The 19,817-nt window shown below is 42.1% G+C and overlaps 2 protein-coding genes across 2 annotated transcripts in view; one reads left to right on the top strand and one right to left on the bottom strand.

Moving 5' to 3' along the window:
* Window positions 1–1,751, bottom strand: part of dgkd (diacylglycerol kinase delta) — a 36,882-nt gene extending 35,131 nt beyond the window's left edge. The window contains exon 1 of the mRNA XM_023396247.2: window positions 1,602–1,751. Coding sequence (XP_023252015.1) covers window positions 1,602–1,739 — 138 coding nt within the window. The 5' untranslated portion in view covers window positions 1,740–1,751. The remainder of the gene's footprint in view (window positions 1–1,601) is intronic.
* Window positions 1,752–13,629: 11,878 nt separating this feature from the next.
* On the top strand, window positions 13,630–18,774 carry LOC111646681 (uncharacterized). Its single transcript, XM_023396238.2, has 5 exons — window positions 13,630–13,672; window positions 14,681–15,021; window positions 15,523–15,603; window positions 15,690–15,770; window positions 15,847–18,774. The coding sequence occupies exons 2-5, from the start codon at window positions 14,688–14,690 to the stop codon at window positions 16,776–16,778; spliced, it is 1,428 nt and encodes a 475-aa protein (XP_023252006.1). The 5' UTR covers window positions 13,630–13,672; window positions 14,681–14,687; the 3' UTR covers window positions 16,779–18,774.
* The last annotated feature ends 1,043 nt before the right edge of the window (window positions 18,775–19,817 follow it).

Raw genomic sequence — 19,817 nt, 5'->3', positions numbered from 1 at the left:
GACCACTGACCCTAATCTATAATAATAAGAACTGAAATAATTAGTCAATTGATCGATTAGTCCCTTTTCATGCACAGATTAGACAAAATGTTTCAGTCTCTAAAACAAAGGTCTTTCTGCTTCTCTGGATCTCTGGGTTCTAGACAGATCGGGACTTTGGACGGATCAGGACTTTTTCAGATTTCACCTTGGACTGGAAGAAATTAGATATTCTTTTTTCACTGTTTTTGACATTTGACTTTTAATCAATTGACTGATAACATAATTGGCAGATGAATCGATAATGACAATAATAGTTTGTTGCAGTCCTAATAATAAATAATGAATTAGTGGATTGTGTCTTGTATTATGGATCTGAATGTAAACAGTCACTGCAGCTGTCAGGTAAATGCAGTGAAGTACCTCCACAGTGTATATCAATGCTGTACTGGAAAAATGTACTTAGTTACAATCCACCACCGTCACTGTTTGTGTGTATCTGCTGTTATCACTACAGTTCCAAGCGGCTGGCGCAATCTTAAAGGCGGTCGCGGTCACAGTCTCACTAGTTACCGACAGTCTGCTCGAGATACCGGGTAACGGTTTAACGCTAACCGGAGACCGTTTTGTATTACGGAGCAGGGGAGGGGGGCTCATCGGGCCTGAGACCTTCCGGTTAGCAGGAGTTAGCCTGGTTAGCCTAGCTTTAAATTGCCGGTTTTCTGTTCGTCCAACATATCCCCTGACACCGTGTTTACTCATATTTATTAACCGTGTCCGGGCCACGTTTTCTCCGAGGCCAAAGATCTGAACCCTTCTCAGAACCCGAACTGATCCTGGTTCTCATTTTATTCGGTTAGCTTAGAGCAACACATTATGGCTGAAGAAATAGAAGTTCAAAACCGAGGCTTCGGGTGTCAAATAATGTTTCTTCAATACATTTTAACCTGAGTATCTATTCAAATTTAGAGTTTTTTTACTTCTGCTTCATTTAATGTAATTTACTGTCAGTGTTAGTTCAGCAGCTGTGGCCCTTACCCCAAACTGATGAGCTTGAAGGACTAATACCAAACTCCGCTAAAAATCCTCATGATTTGAAGTTACATTACTAATTAGAAAATAAACGCACAATCCAAACCAGGATTAAAGTAGTTCAAAGTTCAGTCTCATCCACTCTTCACATCGGAAAAAATCCACATCTACCAAACTGCACGGGTTTCAATTAAATGCCCCTGTTTTTAAATGCTTGTGCTTGTTCTTCTTATCGCCAACCGCAGTGACTGGTGGAAGAGGACGTGGGAAAATGTGTCACACTGGTTATAAAAGATGAATTATTAGGAAGAAAGATTATCTCAGGTGTGTCTGCTATAGGCCGTATTAAAAAACGGTCCCTCTGTATTTGCAAATTGTCTTAACTGGTACAGGACATTAGATTTAATTGGTCCGCTGAGGAAGGAAATGTGAAACCGTGAAAATTTTAGTAAGGAGTTCTGTGTATCGTTCTGTCCATTGCACACATCGGTATAGCTCGGGGCAGTATATGGCCCACTCCCGCTGAATGAAAACCGACTCGGACCACACATAATGTGCGTGAAAAAACGGCGGGATTTTAACGCCCATACCTTGCTGCGGATCTGGCCGGACGTTGACACTTTTCGGATGAGTTTCTGCGGGGTTCCGGGCTCCTGCTCCGGTTCGCTGTCCGATGACTCGTCCGGGCACCGGGCCGCGGCGGACTCCGGTCCCCCTACCTCCGCCATCCTGCCATCAGACCTCCGGGGAGGACCAGGGGAGGGAGCGCCCCCCAGCGGCGGAGACCTGACAACGCAGTGAGAGCATTCAGGGGCGCTTACTGACCTCTGGTGGTCACAGAATAACATTACAACAAAACCAGTTCCTTACCAAAAGGCCGAATATATTAATTAAAAAAAAATTATATATATATATATATATAATAATAAAACTTAATAAAATTAATTAATAAATCACGTTGTTTCTATAAAACCAAAATGTATAATTTAATGTGAGCTGTGTTAATGTCTAATTTCTGTTTGTGATACATCTTCGATCTTTGATTCTTTTGTCACTGACTGTCATGGTTTGCCATGGCAGACGCCTTTTGTTAGTTTGTTTGGACTTTTGTCAATTCCTGTTTTATTTTGTAATTGGTTTCCTTGTGTGTCTCAATGTTTTTACTTCCTGTCTTGGTCCTGTTTCTGTGTGGTGATTGTCTGCCCCACCCTAATGTGTTTCACCTGTGTTCAATCACCCTTGCCTCCCTTGTCTATATAGTCTTTGTGCTCCCCTTTGTCTGTTTATCTCTGGGTTTGTCATCATCTGGTCGTGTTGCCTGTTCAAGTCTGGTTTGTCCTCGGTCTGTTCATGTCTGGTTTGTCCTCGGTCTGTTCATGTTGCCAGTTGTTTAAGTTCTTGTGTTTCCCTGTGCTACACCAGTGTTGTGTAAGCTCTTTGTTTGCACCGTCTCCGCTGTGTTGGCTGCATTTTGGGTCCAGCCTTACCTGCATAGTGACAGATCCTGACACTGGCTGTTTCTAGAAGAGGATAATATATCAAACAAAATATAATCAAAAGTGAAGGTAATTAAAAGTTTGACTAGCTATTATGACAGTGATTCAAAAATGTGACTTTTAAAGTTAAGAGATAGAAAGATACTCTCAGTCTCTGTAACACCACAATGACTGATTTATGATGGTGTGTTGTGACTCAGTTGACCTTAATAAAAAAACACTGCAGCTCCTATCGTCTGGGTGTTGCAATAATATTTCCATTTATCGTTCTGCTCTTATACCAAATCATAATTTAGACTTAGTCAAAATATTAAATTACTGTCAGAAACTTTTTTTTTTTTTTGCTGTTTTTCTTTCTTGGTGCACAGATTCAGGCTGAGAAGAGTTTTCAGGGTTTGATTAGTTCTGGGTTTTGGTCTCATGGTGATTTGAGTGTTCAGGTCATCAGACGCACGATAGGACCCATGGCCTGAGTCATAAGTAACACAATGACAGAATGTGTGATTATTCACAGAGCCGTTTCTTGCTATATGCGGACTATGCCGATGCGTAGGGCCCCCGCAGCCACTAGAGGGCCCCAAGCTGCAAGTTCAGCCTCAATGTATTTGGGGAGGATTACAATTACCTGTCTTTATTTGTAGCCAGCAAAGCCTCCTCATGTGTTTAGTGAAGCACTTATATGCTCAAAAATTGAATGTAGGATATAAACAAAAATAAGCTGCAATGACAGGGAAGCTGTTGCAATGAGTGACGTCTGCCGACAGGTATGATGGGATGACTGACAGCCGCACGTCACGTCAGTGAGGAGAATAACGGTAGTGTGAGTTATGGTATTACAGATATCCTTAATTCGATTATTTTTAGTCAAAATGAACATTTCAGATATCCACAACTTCATTCTTCCTAGGACAAAAGACGTCACTTTTTTATGTGTATGGGGTTTCTCATTACAGATGTCTTTAATTCAATTGTAGATAGCCACAATGTCAAATGTGGATATCTGCAACTAAATCATGCAGTCGTAATTACATTTTGAATAGTCAAAAAGACAGTTAAAGTTATCTGTAATTCAGTTTTTACTTGTCAAAATGGAATTACAGATATCTGCAATGACGTCACTGAAAAATACATCCGACTCGTCACACATCTATAAAGACAATTCAATCTGTAATTCAGTTTTAACTAAGCAGAATTAAAGTTAATGATATCGCAAACGTCATTTTGACTCGTCAGAATTGTTGCGCATGACGTCACTCATGCGAGGCTTCCCATTAATGGAGCAAATGAACTGGAGGAAGAGAGAAGAGGCTTTCCAATGGATATTCGCCCAGAAAACAAATCATTTGAACAGTGTTAGCGGAAGAAATGGCGGTTGTTCTTGTGGATAAGATAATTAGAAAATGCCATGAAGTAGAAGGAGCTCATAATCAAGGAACTTGTGGGGAACAGGAGCTTTGTTCACTTCAGAGTTGTTCTATATATTAAATCTTATTTAACATGTATTGTCTCCAGACACCCGCCACGACAAGCCCCTCCTCCTACCTGCCATAACTTCTGACATCATAGCAACATCGTTTTGACGAATTAAAACATAATTCATGATAACTAAAAAAGGAAAATATAGATCTTTAATTGACGGGAATTCAAGACGCCAACTCTGAGAGTTAAATTGTAGATATCTCACACTGGAATTATGGATAGTCAAGATGTTGTTGTTGAGATCTGTAATGTTGACTCCGGGAAATCAAATTTAGCCATTAAATGTGAAAACGTCTTGCCGTGTTGACTGTGATGTCATAAACCTCCTGTGCTGTTAAATATTTAACACAGTAACATTACTTTAGGATTGTTCTTACGATGATTGTATTAAGTTTAGTGTGTTGTCATTTTATAGGCCTATGATGTGATGTTTGCTTTATAATTAAAACGTATAATTATTAATATCATTATTATTATTATTATTATTATTATTGGCTTATTCATACAGAACTATGAATTTTGAATTTTGAAGATCACTGTGTTAAGAAAGATTGTCCTATTCTCTCTCCTATTGTATTTTGTGGTTAGTTGACAACTCTGCTGACTTAGTTGCAGTTGCCACATTTATTACAATATTTATTGTGACAATTTAGTTTGTATTTTTTTTTATTCAAAAGAACCATAATAACAATAATTAAAGTCAATTTAATTTATGCTATACTGTATATGACTATACTTGTTCTGCCCTCAGTAAGAGCACAAGGTAAGACTATATCATCATTAGATACAAGTTGTCCACTTTGTAATACCCTGCAAATATAGGTTAAAATATTCCTTCTATATCATATAGTGCTCATCACTAATTTACCATCGTTGTTATTATTTTAAAGAGTACAATGTGCAGATGAAAGCAGAAAACGCCTGAAAGTGACAAAAGTGATGATTCATGTTTGAGAACTTTGTTCTCAAAATTTAAATTAAACATTTTTGAGGAAAATCTGTTGCATTTATTGACATTGTTTAACTTTTATTATCATTCTCTGTAGCTTTTAGTTGCTGGGTCAACTTGAGATGTTTTATTTGAATTTGAGAGTTTTTCATGAATCAAGCCTGTTTTCCTCTTCAAGTGTAACACATTGATGCATCTCCTCAGATCATCTTAAAGGGTTTGGATTCCCCCCCATTGTAGTTTGACAAAATAGGGGCCCCCAAACAGCATCTTGCATAGGGTCCCCAAAAAGCTAGAAATGGCCCTGATTATTCAGGTTAAACACTTTATGTAATAAAACATTTTAAAAGCATTTTGGGTGCAGATCCACCTGCCACACTCACAGGCCTCCTGCTAATATGAAACACTACGATGGAATGTGTGATCTCATTGAACTGGTTCTGCTGGGCGGAGGGAGGTGGTGTGGGGATCCTGATACTGAATCCTGAAATATTAGATCTGGGTTTAATCAACTTTGATGACAGACTTCACAGACACAGTTACAGTGTAGTGAGGACTGGGATGTTTGGTTTGAAGACAGAAACCGGTTATTATGGAGCTTCATTCATTGACTTTAACTGTTCGGTCTTTGTTCCTGACTCTGTTCTGGGTAAACAGAAGTTTGTTCCCTTGAATCGTGAACATCGTCATGGAAAGAATGACAGTTAAATCTGAATGTGAATGTTATAGTGTGACAGTGTGTTCAGGGTTGGAGATGCTGCCCTAAACTTTTCACCTCCTCCCTCTGTGGAGCAGATACGACTCAGAGGATCTGACAGGGTGTCATAGGGTGTAGTGGTTTCACAGGAGGCTGAGATGGTCTCAGGTGGACTCACAGGAGGCTCAGGTGTGAGGTGCCAGCAGGATGTTGCTGAGGGTCAATGTAAGTCAGAGAGCAGTGAGGTTAATATCTTGGGAGAACAGAAGTCAGTACATTGTCCTCTTATGTACTGAAAAACTGTGTGTGTGTGTGTGTGTGTGTGTGTGTGTGTGTGTGTGTGTTCAGAAACAGGTCAGGAGAGTGGTGTAGGTGTCCAGTTTGGTTTCTCTTTACTTGGATCTATTTTCAAAGCCAGGAAGGAAGCAGGGAAAGTAGTAACACACACACACACACACACACACATTCACACACCGACACACACTTGGTCTGTCTCCTGAGCTGCTGTGACACTTTCTTTTCCTCTGGGATCAGTACAGTCACATCTCAAAACCTTATCTTACATAACAGAGCAGCAAGGCCGTGAGAAGCTTATGGAAGAGATGTAAATGGTGTTGAGTTCAGTCTCATCAGGAAACACTGATGCTGTTGGTTCCTTCTGATCATCTGATCATCACCTCTGTGCAGTTTGTCTCCAGTGACAGTGACTGGTTCACGTCCTTGCTCAGTCGTGACAATAGGTGCCCAGGTATTTCCGCTGGTTCCCCATGAATTATGGTCACAGTCATTCCCACTCCACAAACATCCCCTTGGTCTTAGTCAGATTCAGCTCTGAGCAAGAGCCATCTGAGAGTAGAGAGAGCGGCACAGGATCGTTCTCTTCCTGATCAGCACCGTCCGTGCTCTCAGGGCGAGGACCTCCATCATTAACAGGATTAACTTGTGAACGTTGAAGCACTTCAAAAGTTTTAAGCCGATACTCTGAGGGTGTTGAAGTCAGATGAGGAAACCATGAACAGGAGCCGGGGTCATGTGTTCGGGCCCTCAAGGTGTTCATGGGCAGTGTTCAGTACGCAAAGTGTGATATCATCAACACCTCTCGTGGGATACACAAACTAAAGAGGGTCCATGCAGCTGTGGCGTTGGTGATGTGGCTCCATCCTCTCAGAGGTCTTCATGATGAGAGAGGTCTGAGGACTGAGGTCTGAGGACTGAGGTCTGGTCCTTCAGGACCTGGGGGCTGCTCTTCTTAGGGAGGGGATGATTGTGTTTCCATTAGTGTAGGACTGCAGCAGTATCTATCTGCTGATGGCGTCTGCCGTTTGTGATTGATGATCTTTGTCGAACCTTGTGTAGAAGGAGTTTAGATCAGTGGTTCGTCCGGGGGCCCCCAGGGGTCCTTGAGGGGGTTCCTGAGCAAAAAGGGGAATAATTTATTTTCACTATATTTCCATCCATAAATAACACAATGACAGAATGTGTGATTATTCAGGTCAAACACTTTATGTAATAAAACATTTTAAAAGCATTTTCACCTGCCACGCTTGTCAAGAAATGGACTTAAAAGCACTGTATCATGTCCAGCCGTCTAAAAGCCTGAACCAGCCCTAATGTTTGTTTTTCCCACAGTTTGCAGTGCACTTGAATGCACCCTGAAGAGGTGCAGCTGACAAACATTAGTAATTAGTGTGGACCATGAGTGTGTGTTTTAAGCTGTGTTGCAGTCATTGATGGGGAAGCTGGGCACGAGGCAAGACACTGCAGAAGAGGACGAAGGCTCTCCCCACCCGGAAACCCTCTCAAAAGGAGCCAAGGCTAACTAGCCAGAAGATAAAGTAAGCTGCTCTCTGTTTGTCCAATTTGTCCTCCAATTCCTGTATGGTCCTTAGGGTGGTAACTGTTGACCTTTGTTTCATTTTAAAGGTGAAATCATTGCGGACAGCAAAGGGTACATAATTGTACTTTTAACAAGATGAAGGTACAGGCAGATAAGGCTGATCACTGATCACAAAATCTTTTATTCATCATTTAAATAGAGAGTTGGGTTTGTTGTAATAAAACAGGTGACAATTTCCATTCAGTTCTTGGTCTTGGAATAATCTTATCAACTTCATTAACAACATAGCTGGGTGTGCATTTCAGTGATTTCAGTCTTTACATTGTGATAATGGTTTTAATAATGTTGTAGGGTAATGAGGCAGACTTATAAAGCCAGTGTTAAAACACTGAATGAACTGAATCTAATACAGTATGTTATGAATGAGCATTTTGTAAGTGTACTTTCACTGAACTTTGTTCTTGCTCTGTTTTAAACCAAAATGAAATTTTGCTTGGTTGCACTCAGTGATTTGAGACTGGCCCGTCAGGTCTTATGCTTCAGCTTAATATTAAAAAGCTTCATGTGCCAGTTCTATCAGAGCAATATGTTAAAATGCACTGAAAATTGATTAGTTTACATGTTGAATTTTTTAAAAGATGTAAACTGATTGTCAGTTTTTTAATAATTTGGTCAAAAACTGTAAATGATTTTGTCTCTGAATTTCGGGGTATGTTTTTGCCTCAGAAAGGTACAAAATGACATGTCGCTCAAACTGTACCTTACAAGTTACATATTCTGGAGGCACCTTGGTGGCTCACCTGGTAGGCCGCATACCACATGGGTTTAGTCCTCCCCGCAGCGCCCATGGGTCCTATCAAAACAAAGGCAAAGATGCCAAAAAAACACTTAATCAATCAAAAATATCAAAACAAATGACAAATTCTGCACCTTTCCAGTGGGTATATTTCTGTACCAGGACATAAAGGTACATTTTTCACTAGGGGTACAGAAATGTTCTTTTAGAGGTCCCAGACAAAAAGGTACAAAAATGTATCAATGGTCAAAGGTACAGTGCTGTACCCTGCTACAGCTGGAGCGACAAAGCCTTTGTATATTTTTAGGTCCATTCCTGTACTTTCATTTCTTATGCAAAGTGTTAACAAATAAGGCTGGTGCAAAGTGAGCACTGTTCAAAAAACTGTGTCTTCAGCCAAAGTTTGCAGTGATCACAACTTGGTTGGTAATATCAAACCATCTAAAACTGGGAATAGGATCACACTCCATCTGTCTTTTAAGAGGTTTACTCAAGACCTGTATGTGATGGATGTTAAAGATGAGCAAGATCAATCAGGCTGCTTGAACGATAGGGAAATATATCGTAAATTGAGGAATAAGGTTATCAAATTGAATAACAATATGAGAAGAGAATATTATAAACAGAAAATCACTAATGCAAGAAATGACAACAGGAAAATCTGGAAGAGCTCAATGAAATCAAATATGTACGCCACTTATGTAGATTATGAGGGTGTTTATGTCAAAAAGACTAGAATAAATGAAGAATAAATGATAATAAAAAACTATTTTACCAACTTTTTCATTAACAAGGTGGAAAAATTAAGAGATTTCATGATTCCATTGCAGAACTCTATATCATATGACTTGATAAGGAACAATATGATGAAGGAGAAACATCTGAGCTCAAACAAGTGCAGGTTGAAAATTTTGTTAAACCTTTCTGATGATACATCTCCAGGTATTGCCAATATGGAGGGTCAGTTACTTAAGGTTTGTCTGTCCCTTTATGTCGTGTTTTTAACAGATGTTTGATCAGTTCTGTGTTCCCTGTACTATGGAAATAATCCAATGCATACAGGGCTGGTCACTTCACCAACTCTGCTCTGGTTCACATAATGGATAACTGGTTAAAGGAAATAGCCAAAAAAAAAAAAAAGGTTGAGTCTGTGATGCTTGATTTCAGTACTACTTTTGATTCCTAATGATTTGACCAAATGACGTGGCTATTGTTTCTTACCAACTGTTCTCTCTTGGATGGAGAGTAATCTGTCCACTCTTATTTTGATTTTTCACCAACCATTTGTTGTATGCATTAAAACAGGCAAAAATAGCACTGTGTAACGAACTAAATGAAACATTAAGCAATGAATTAAACTCTGTGTCTGATTGGGAAGGAGGAAATAAGATGATTTCAAATGTAGCCAAGACAAAGAAGAAGAAATCTGGCTAGGGACTCCCAAATAGATTTACTAAATAGATACCAATGCAGCAGGTTAGGAACACCTGGCGAAAATAATTGATCACAGCTTAACATGGTCAGACCATATTAATGCAATTACTGTAAAAATAGGGAAGGGTAACGCTAAGACGTGTAAATGCTCCCTCTATGTAACACCATCAGTTATGAATCAGGTGACACAGGCACTTGTTCTCTTACATATAGAGGACCGCTTTGTTCCAGCTCCAGTGAAAAAGTTTCAGAGCCACTGGTTTAGATCAGGGAGGTCTTCCTCAGTCTTCCTCAGTCTTCCAAGCAGCGCAGACAGATCTGAGGTCTGTCAGGAAGTTAGCTGCTGCCATGGTCCTGATCCCCTGCCAGGTGACCTGCAGGATACATCTTCATCTCCCTCCTCAGGTGTTTTTTCTCTAACGTGGATCCAGTGAAGAACAATCAGGTGTTCTGTGACCCCTGTTTATTGTTTGGTGAGAATGACGTTTTCTGCACATAGGATACATAGGATGAGACAGTACAACCTGTTATAAGTCCCAGTTTGTAAATTCAAAACACCTCCTCAACGTGTCCACTGGGTTTTATATATACACCACTCTGTTCTCTGTACAATCGGTCTATAGTCAGAGTCCCTGGAACAGAACCATGTGTTGATGTCATCACGTCATTGGTTTTTCATGGAGCAGTTGTTAAAGTCAGCTCCAGTCTATTCACTTGGCTTTGAGAAAAATGTAAATGAGAATAAAAGATAACTGGTGGATAAAAAGGATGGAGTCACCCAGACTAATTAATTAACTCAGGACTAAACAGGAGTTTAGAGCAGTGACGTCTCTGCTGCACCTGCACAGGTTGACAAGACAAAAGGTTGAGGATGATGTGTCATAAATTCTTAACTCATCAATGTTTAATGTTTAAGATCTGAATCTGAACTGTGACATGTACAATACTATACTATGTAAAGTACAGCAGCAGGAAATGGAAGTAGTTCAATAAAGTACAAGTTGCGTGCAAGTTACATGCACTTGCCTCTTCCAATGTATAGTTTCAGTGGTCTCCTCAAGCTGAGCTTAGCCTCTGATGTAGGGGTGGGGGCCGTCCTGTCTCAGCGGTTACCCAAAGACAACAAGCTCCATCCGTGTCCTGTTTTGTCCTCGAAAATATCCCAGGTGGAGCGGAATTACAACATGGGTAATCAGTCAACTTGGCGTTTGAGTGGAGACGCTGGTTAGATGGGGCGGAGCAGCCTTTTCTGCTATGGACTGACCACAAGAACCTGGAATACATTCGGACAGCCAAGAGACTGAATTCCCGACAAGCCAGCTGGGCTCTGTTTAACTTCGCTCTGTCATATCGTGCTGGGTGTGTTGTTAAACCAGATGCTATGTCCCGTCAGTTTGAAGTGGACCCCTCTGACTCTCCATTCCACATTCTGTCCCCTTCTCGAGTGGTGGGGGCAGTTACGTGGAACATTGAAGAAAAGGTCTGCTCTGAGCAGCTGAGCATACGTAACAAGAGGCGAGCTGACCGCTGTGTGACCCCAGCTGCAGCTTACAGTGCTGGACAGAGGGTTTTGCTGTCAGCTCAAGACCTTCCTCTGCGGGTGGAGTCTCGTAAGCTGGCTCCTTGGTTTGTGGGTCCCTTCTCCAGGGTTAACCCGACGGTGGTCTTAAGCTTCCCAGGCCCTGGAGAATCCACCCCATGTTCCATATTTTCTGTGTCAAGCCGGTCAAGGAAAGCTCCCTGTTTCTCCAGAACCACGACATTGATGGGGCTCCTGCCTTTACGTTGAAGCGCCTGCTGGCAGCGCGTCGCCGGGGTTGCGGTCGGTGGTACCTGGTGGACTGGGAGGGGTACGGTCCAAAGGAGAAGTCTTGTGAGCCCTCTAGGGACATTCTGGACCGTACCCTCCTCGATGATTCCTGACGTCCTGATTTAAGTTATGTTTTCTGTTTCTTGTGTTTTTGGTTTTTCCCTTCTTGTTTTATTTTGACGTGTGTCAAACCTCTCCTCTTGTTCTCCGTGCTCTACCTACTGTATTTTTGACCAGTTTACTTTTTTGACCAAGAGTTTAGCCTTAGCCCGTTGGATTTGTCTGCCTGTTCTGATTGATTACCCGTGTACCGACCTTGCCTGAATTTAAGACCCTGATCATTTGTTTCTGAGTCGTGCATTGTGAGTCTTAATCCTTCTGTTCTGTCAGTACTGGAGTACTGAACTACACTTTAGTAAATGTACTGAGTTATTTCTGAGGGTGATGTGAGTTTTATTTTGCTCTGTGGGTCAACTTCAAAACAAAGGTCAGAGCTGCAGTTACAATTTGACAGTAACAAACACCTGTCTCACCTGGTTCAGGCTCCGCCTCAGTTATGTGTTCATACAGTTTGTGATGTGTTACATGTGACACAACATGAAGCAGTTAATACGTTTATCATTAAGAGGAGTTTACAGTGTGAGACGTGAGGTCTGGTTTATACTGCAGCTCACAGATCAGTCACCATGTAAGTCACCTTGCTCAGGTGACTTACATGACCACACTATTCCACAGGTGACCTACATGAATCTTCCCATCCTAATTCCCAGGACTCAGCACAATTAAAGTCACACCTACAGACTGTGTCTCTGTGCAGTCGGCCCGGTGGATCCATACACAGAGGGATCACAGTTACAGCTGTGCATTATCAAGTCCTTGAAATCCTAACCAGGTCATCTGAGACCTGAAAGAGACGCTGCGCAGACAACAAAGACCAGCAGGATCCTGTTCAAGACTCGCAGAGGACTCACAGGAACATTATTAAGCGTGTGTGTGTGTGTGTGTGTGTGTGTGTGTGTGTGTGTGTGTGTGTCTGTGTGTGTGTGTGTGTGTGTGAGAGAGAGAGAGAGAGTGTGAATCACTGCTGTTCAGAAATAAAACAGTGAGAGAGCTGTTCTTATCTTCGTCTCTCTATGTCCTTCACCTCATCCACTGAACAGGGGACAGACAGGTGTGTTGAGATGGTTCACCAGTGATTAGAGGAATAAACCACGACCCCCCAGCCTTAGGTTCAGGGGGTAGAGCAGGTCGTCCACTGATCAGAGGGTCAGTGGTTCCATAACCAGCTCCTCCAGTCCACATGTTGTCCCTGGGCAGGACACTGAACCATGATGTGCCCCAAATATTTCACATGAGAAACGTATGTAAAACTTCTGAAAACCACATGTGAAATGTCTGAAAACCACATGTGCACCGAATGATTCACATGTCAAAAGTCCAAAAACCACATGTGAAATGTCCGAAAATCAAATATGACATGTCCAAAACTCACATGGGACACGTCCAACAACCACATGTGAAATGTCCAAAAACTACATGTGAAATGTTTGTAAACCACATGTGCCACCAAATGCTTCAGATGTGACTTAAGGGGTCATTGGTGTGTGAGTGATAAAAACATGCAGTATGAAATGTGAATGTGTGAATGTATGAATGTATTAAAGTGCAAATGCGTGAATGTGTGAATGTATGAATGGTTTAATATATGAATGTATAAATTTGTGAATGTATGAATGCATGAATGTGTGCTTGAATGGGTGAATGTGAATGTGGGAAGTGAAAAGCTCTGTCTGTCAAACAGTGATGATGATGATGATGATGATGGTGATGGTGATGATGATGATGAAGGTCAGTGTCACACATGATATGAGAGTATGAGAATAGTATGTGTCGGTGTGTGTGTGTGTGTATGTATGTGTACACTGTGATATGACACCTGTGTGTACTGTTGTAATGAGGTCACAGTATACAGTAAAGAAAAAAGACAAAACAGGCCTACTTTTTACTCAACAAAGACACACACAAACCTACCTGTGTGGGTGGGTCAACAGGTGTTGAGGTGGGTGGAGTTTGTGTGTTTTATTAGCAGCTGTGAATGTGACAGGTGAGATCAGCTGCAGGTGAGATCAGAGAGGAAAGACAGATCGAAGGATCCACCGCTTGGTGAGTAACTGAGACACCTTTAAAAAAAGATTTAACGTTTGAAAAAAGGAAAAATTCTTTTTAATAAACGGGAAAAATGGGTGAGAATCTGAGACTTAAATAAATTACATTAACATGAGCAAATGGAAAATTGACTATGTTTATTATCAGAATGTGTGTCACGAGCAGTAATAATAGTGTAATGTTGATAATATCAATATGTTCATTATCTTTGTGGAAAAAGTGTAAAAACAGAAAATCTCTTATAAATATAAACTATTCTCTGATTGTTTGAATTCATCATTGTCATTTGATCAAATTAATCATGATAATAAATGATGAGCATAATACTGAAGCTTTAGCGTCGTCTCTCATCCGTCAGGAAATATGTGAAGATTTTTAATTGTTCAGACATTAACCTGTGACATGAACATTTCCTTAGTGGAGTTTCCAACAGGTTGAATCACTTTACATATTTTAATATATTGATTGATTATAACTGATTGATTGATTATAACTTAAATGCTGAAATGATCAGAGCTAAGGTCTTTTTATTTCTTTGTGGAAATGTTAACAAGTAAAATTAATTAGTTGTACTTATCCTTTAAGAAAGAAGCACTGTCCCTTTAAGAACATCTGTAAATGGAATAAAACAGTTAGACTGTTAAACTGTTGTTAAATCAATCTGTTCTGGTCAACTTCAATGATAAATTGCACCTTAAATATATTTCATAGATTATATATTTCTGAATAAAATCATTAGCTTTTGCAGCAGTGCTAGGACACATAGACAGTGTGGTGTGTTTAAAATATACATCAGTAAATAGAGTAAATGTTTGGTGTGAGAACATTCAGACCTGGTTTAGAACATGATCCAGTCTCTGAGCGGTTTGGTTTTTAATCAGGACTACGTCTATGTTCATCACACAATGATGATGATGAAAATTTTTCTAAATCAGCTGACGTTCACTGAACTGAGGTTATGGGAGGAAAGTGGGGTGAGTTAATGGTCCTTTAACATCTCTGCAGACTGACCATGCCGACCTTTCCTCTTCACTTCCTGTTGATGGTGGTGTCCCTCCCCATTGTCGTGGCGATGCCTGAGCCCATCTCCGTGGACAGCTGGGAGCCCCCCCTCCATCCTCCTCCTACGGTCTCCTACCCACCCATGGATGGCCCCGGACGCAGTTTTCACGCTCAGGGAGACAATATAACGGAGCCGCCAGCCGGGGCCATGGAAGCCTACTGTCAGATGCTGCTGCAGGGCCCGGTGCCTGTCCCCTCAGACCAGATCCCCTGGTTCTGCCTCTGCACACGCTGCCAGAGCACCCAGGGGCCCAAAGGAGACCGCGGAGACCGGGGACTGCCAGGTAAAGACAAAATAATACACAACTCTGCCGATACATTTTGAGTTCTCTGCTGTGTTAGAGATTTAATTCATATTAATCCAGGGGCTCAGCAGGGGGTGGGTCCTTCCCCAGCTCCTCATGATCTCATGATGAGGGCGGTCCTTAAGCAACACACTGAATCCCTGGAGGTCTCTGATTCTTTGATGCAGATTTTGACCATCAGTGATTCAGGTCCCAGGAGGTGGTTCTGATCCCGGACCAGGATATGAAGTATAAAATAAGTGTAATATACCTTAAGTCCATTGGTGGCAGCCCTGAGCTTTTTGGTGCCTAACACTCTGGCAGTCAGAGTGATTTGTGTTGTTTATTACTTTACACTTGATCCTGATCCAGGACTGCTATCTGGTGTGATGGTTCTGGATCAGGATCTTGATAAATGAATAATCATTTACAGGAACATGAGATGAACCCTCTGTGCTTACAAAAATTTCAGAGTTAATCTCTGTCTCTCTTTCCCATCAGGTAGTCCTGGTAGTCCTGGAAGAAGGGGGTTGACAGGGTTCAGAGGCCCTCCAGGTTCTGTGGGCAGACCAGGGATCAAAGGTAAATGGCTTCCTGGTTCCTCATTCTACATATTCTGTTTCTACTGCAAATATCACTTTGACTTTTTCTGTGTGTTTGACCCTCAGGACAGAAAGGAGATGAGGGTGAGAAGGGACAGCGTGGACCCCCGGGACTGTTGGGACCCAAAGGAGGCCAAGGGTTCAAAGGTGAAGCGAGTACCTTCATGTTACTGGTTTCTCATTTTCAGGTCCAGTTCCTGACCTGGTTTTTCTTGACCTGCAGGTGACAAAGGTGATCAAGGTATGGAGGGTCGCCCAGGGTTTCAGGGTCCTAAAGGAGATGACGGAGTCTGTCCACAAGCCTGTGAGTCCAGCCAGGGCCCACCAGGAATCCCAGGTCTACCTGGCCCTGCAGGACTCAGAGGTCTGCCTGGTACTTCAGGGCTGTCAGGGCCGAAAGGCACTAAGGGTGATATGGGTGATCTGGGTCACCCTGGTGCCCCTGGATCTGTAGGTGAGAAGGGGGAACCAGGGCCCCAGGGGGAGTGTAACTGTACAGATGGAGTAGATGGGAGTTCAGGGCAGAAAGGAGACAAGGGGGACAAGGGGGACCAGGGACAGACAGGGCCTGCAGGGCAAAGGGGCCTACAGGGGGGTATGGGAGACCCCGGGCCAATTGGGATAATGGGTCCTCCTGGTCCCTGCATGCCCAGTATCCAGTCAGCATTTTCTGCAGGGCTGGTAGCCAGTTACCCCCCGCCCAACACCCCCGTGGTCTTTTCCTCTGTTCTCTACAATGTCCAGGGGAGTTACGACCCCACCACTGGTCTCTACACTGCCCCGATCAACGGCACCTACGTGTTCAGCTACCACCTCACCGTCCATGAAAGGGTCCTCAAAGTTGGCCTCTTTCATAATTTCGTGCCAGTCGTTAAAACCACAGACCCCAAAGTGTTAGGGACCACCTCGCATTCAGTCGTCCTTTACCTCGCCCGAGGGGACAGGGTGTGGATTCAGGTGAAGGATTCAGTCACTAACGGCATGTACGCCGGTACTGAGGCCAGCAGCACCTTCTCTGGCTTCTTGCTCCACCCAGATACATGTGATATGGCCTTAGTTAGAGCCTACATGCCCCAAATGACGCTACCTGAGGGCGGATACAGTTGGGGAGACACACCTGAGTCCACCTCACCTGCTGGTGGAGGATCCAACTAATGATCAATAAATGACCCATGGTCACCTAGAAGCTGCAAAAAAGATCTTCAAACACCATTATTTGCTCTTCACACATCACAACAATCACACAACAGACTGAGAAGTAAATCATCACAGGCCACCATCAGATGAGTGAACTATGAAAATATGAAAACCAACCAACAGACTTTATCCCCGAGTATGGAACTGACCCAAACTGAGATGAACCACCAACCAACAAAAAGCAGGGCCAATGTCCCAGACATCAGAACTTAGACCCCATTACACGGAGGCAGAGAACCCATGCTTATGTTGGTTTAAGTTGTGATGATGAGGGTACGATTGAACACAGGTGACTCAGTCTGCTTCAAATAGACTAGTTTGTACAACATGCTATTAAACTACATCTACAGTCAGTTAGTACCTTTCCTGAATGTCCACAACAGAGACACAGACACTATTAGATCATTTGACAAACCTTGACCATCTTTGTCATAGACCATCTAAAACAGAAACCATCATGTCTGAGCATGATCACATGAGACACCTGTCAAATAAAAAATAAAAACCACTGTATTTCTGCAGAGACCATCTCAGTGCTCAGTGCTCAGTGCTCACAGCAGTTAGCGTTGTACTCTTGCATTGATGGATACTGTTATGTTTCTGTGAGAGGTGTAAGAAGAAGTGATGCTGCAGACGGGGATGCCTCAGATTCCAGGAGACACACAGCAGCTTTTTTGCTGCAGTTACTGAATTGCAAAGGTTTCCAGATGTGGGCATGAGATTCTGATTCTGACACAAGGACCAGGTCTCATTCAGACATGGTGGTTTCTGCTCGGTTCAGATTTGCAGGTGTGTTGATGTTGATGTTAAAGCGCCTCCAGTCACATGAACCCATCTTTAAACTCTGGACCCCTTCACTGATGATTTTATTTGAGCCACTCTGATAACCCAGTCACTGCACTGGAATCATCAGTCGTGGTCTCTGGTTCAGTCAGACGAAGATTAAACTCCTCAGTCAAAATTCAAGTGTCAACGTCCTGTTCAAGAGAGATGAAAAATATGGCCAATTAAATTAGCTTCAGCTGAATCATTTGTGTTGTGATTTTTGAATCTGTATCTTATCTTATTTTTGACAGTAGGTTCATGTTTAAACTTCTCGCTGTTTGTTTCATTGTGGCTTTTTGGTTTTTTATTTGGTCCTTTACGACTCTGTTCCTTTGTATTGTCTTTGTGTTACATTGGAGTCATTACAGAGCCTGGTTCATGTTAAGTCTAACAGAGACTGGGTTGTTGATCAGGAGAACCTCCATACCTCTGCGGTTATAACACCCTGTGATGTTTTGTGTGAATCCTTTATCTCCCATCTTGTCTCTGTCTTTATGTGTAAACTGCTGAGATTTCCAGCCTGTGTTGGAGCTTTACAGGCAGCAAGTCTTCTGGGGATCCCCTGACAGTGATCCTACAGCGCCAGTGTAAAGTGATATACCACCTCGCTTTAGATCCACCTGGCCTCTGCTGGGCGGGGTTTCCCTGAGGTATCTCTGTTCTCAAACAATGAAACAAAGAGACTGTAGAGTCCATCACGCCCTAATGAGTGAGTCACAGATGTTTCATAGAGAGGATCCAGCCTTAAACACCTACTGCACATCTGATGTCTTGGTGTCCGTCTCCTCACCTGGCTTCCGAGGACAAAACTCAATTCAGGGCGTCCAAAGATTTTGATGGAGCTTCCCAGAAAGTTGATCAGAACCTCATCTTTTTGACCTTTGGAGACTCCGTAGGTTTGTCCTCTCATGGTGAAGAGCTTGTTCGTTTGCACAGGAGCAGTGACTTTATGAACAGCAGCTCCTGCTCTGAACAGTGGAACCTCTGATTGACTGGAGACAGATCTGGCACTGCAACACCTCCAACAATACAACTAAGATGCCTTTTAATTCAGAAACTTTAGTCAGCAGAAAGTTTTTGTTTTTGTTTGTGGTGGTTTTTCTTCTAATTAAAAATATAAAACAGCTAACTCATGATTACTTGTTCTCTCTAAGAATAAATCTCCAATAAAACAGTGAAATAAACCCTCTGGTGTGTGTATCACTGAAGGTACAGCAGGTCTGAACCAATAACATAACGACACACACTGATCTACAACATGCTTTGTTTTCACCATCCACACCACAACACAGTGTAGAGCAGACTATGACAACATGATGTGTTTGTGTAGACCAGTAGTCCGAGGCAGTCATATCCTCACATTGCGTTTACATGTCAGTGTCAGCAGATGTGTGGTCATAGTTATTATCATATCTAGATTTGAAAGAACATAGAAATATAGTAATCATTATAATGTCTCATCAAACAGTTCTGACAATATTTGATTAGTTACTCCCTGAGTTATTAGTAATTAGTTATTAGTTATCAGTATATTAGTACCCCATAGTGGCACACTGTGGCAAGTGAAGTGAGTGTGGGTGTCATGGTTTGCCATGGCAGACCTTTTGAGTTTATGTTTGGATTTTGCCACTTCCTGTTTTATTTGGTAGTGGTTTCCTTGCGTCTCGATGTTTGTACTTCCTGTCTTTGTCCTGTTTCCCTGCTTGTTGATTGTCTTTACCTCATATGGTTAAATTCAAGCTAATGGTTATAATTCTTAGAGTGGGAACTGGCTGATAAAGGATGCCCTCACTTATAGTTTGCCTGATTTAGCGGTTACTACACCTATTGTCTGCTCTGTAAAACATTATTACCTTGTAATTCAAGGCACAATGCTGTACATGTAATGTTGATTGTTCAAAATCTCAAGCTAACATGTCAGACTGGGTGGGTGGAGATTCACCTGTCAGAGGACAGGGGAGAAGATGGGGAGTTCCCAAAAGCACTGGGTGTGTACAACCAAGATCCCTTTCAGACCGTGCTGCCACACCAGTAAGTTGTTGGAGACCAATGTCCTTTGTTTGATATTATTTATTGTTTATTTCTTTCAAATTATGTTCCTTCAATGAATCTTCATTTTTGAGTTCATGTCACCTGAAAATTGGTTGTTAGTGAGTCAAATTGTTTTAATCT

Source organism: Seriola lalandi, unplaced genomic scaffold, assembly GCF_002814215.2.
Source record: "Seriola lalandi dorsalis isolate HSWRI2012SDOR001 ecotype SW California unplaced genomic scaffold, Sedor1 jcf7180002054974, whole genome shotgun sequence".
Taxonomy (NCBI): domain Eukaryota; kingdom Metazoa; phylum Chordata; class Actinopteri; order Carangiformes; family Carangidae; genus Seriola; species Seriola lalandi.
Note: the sequence above shows the minus strand (reverse complement) of the source record. Positions and strands in the feature narration are given on the sequence as shown.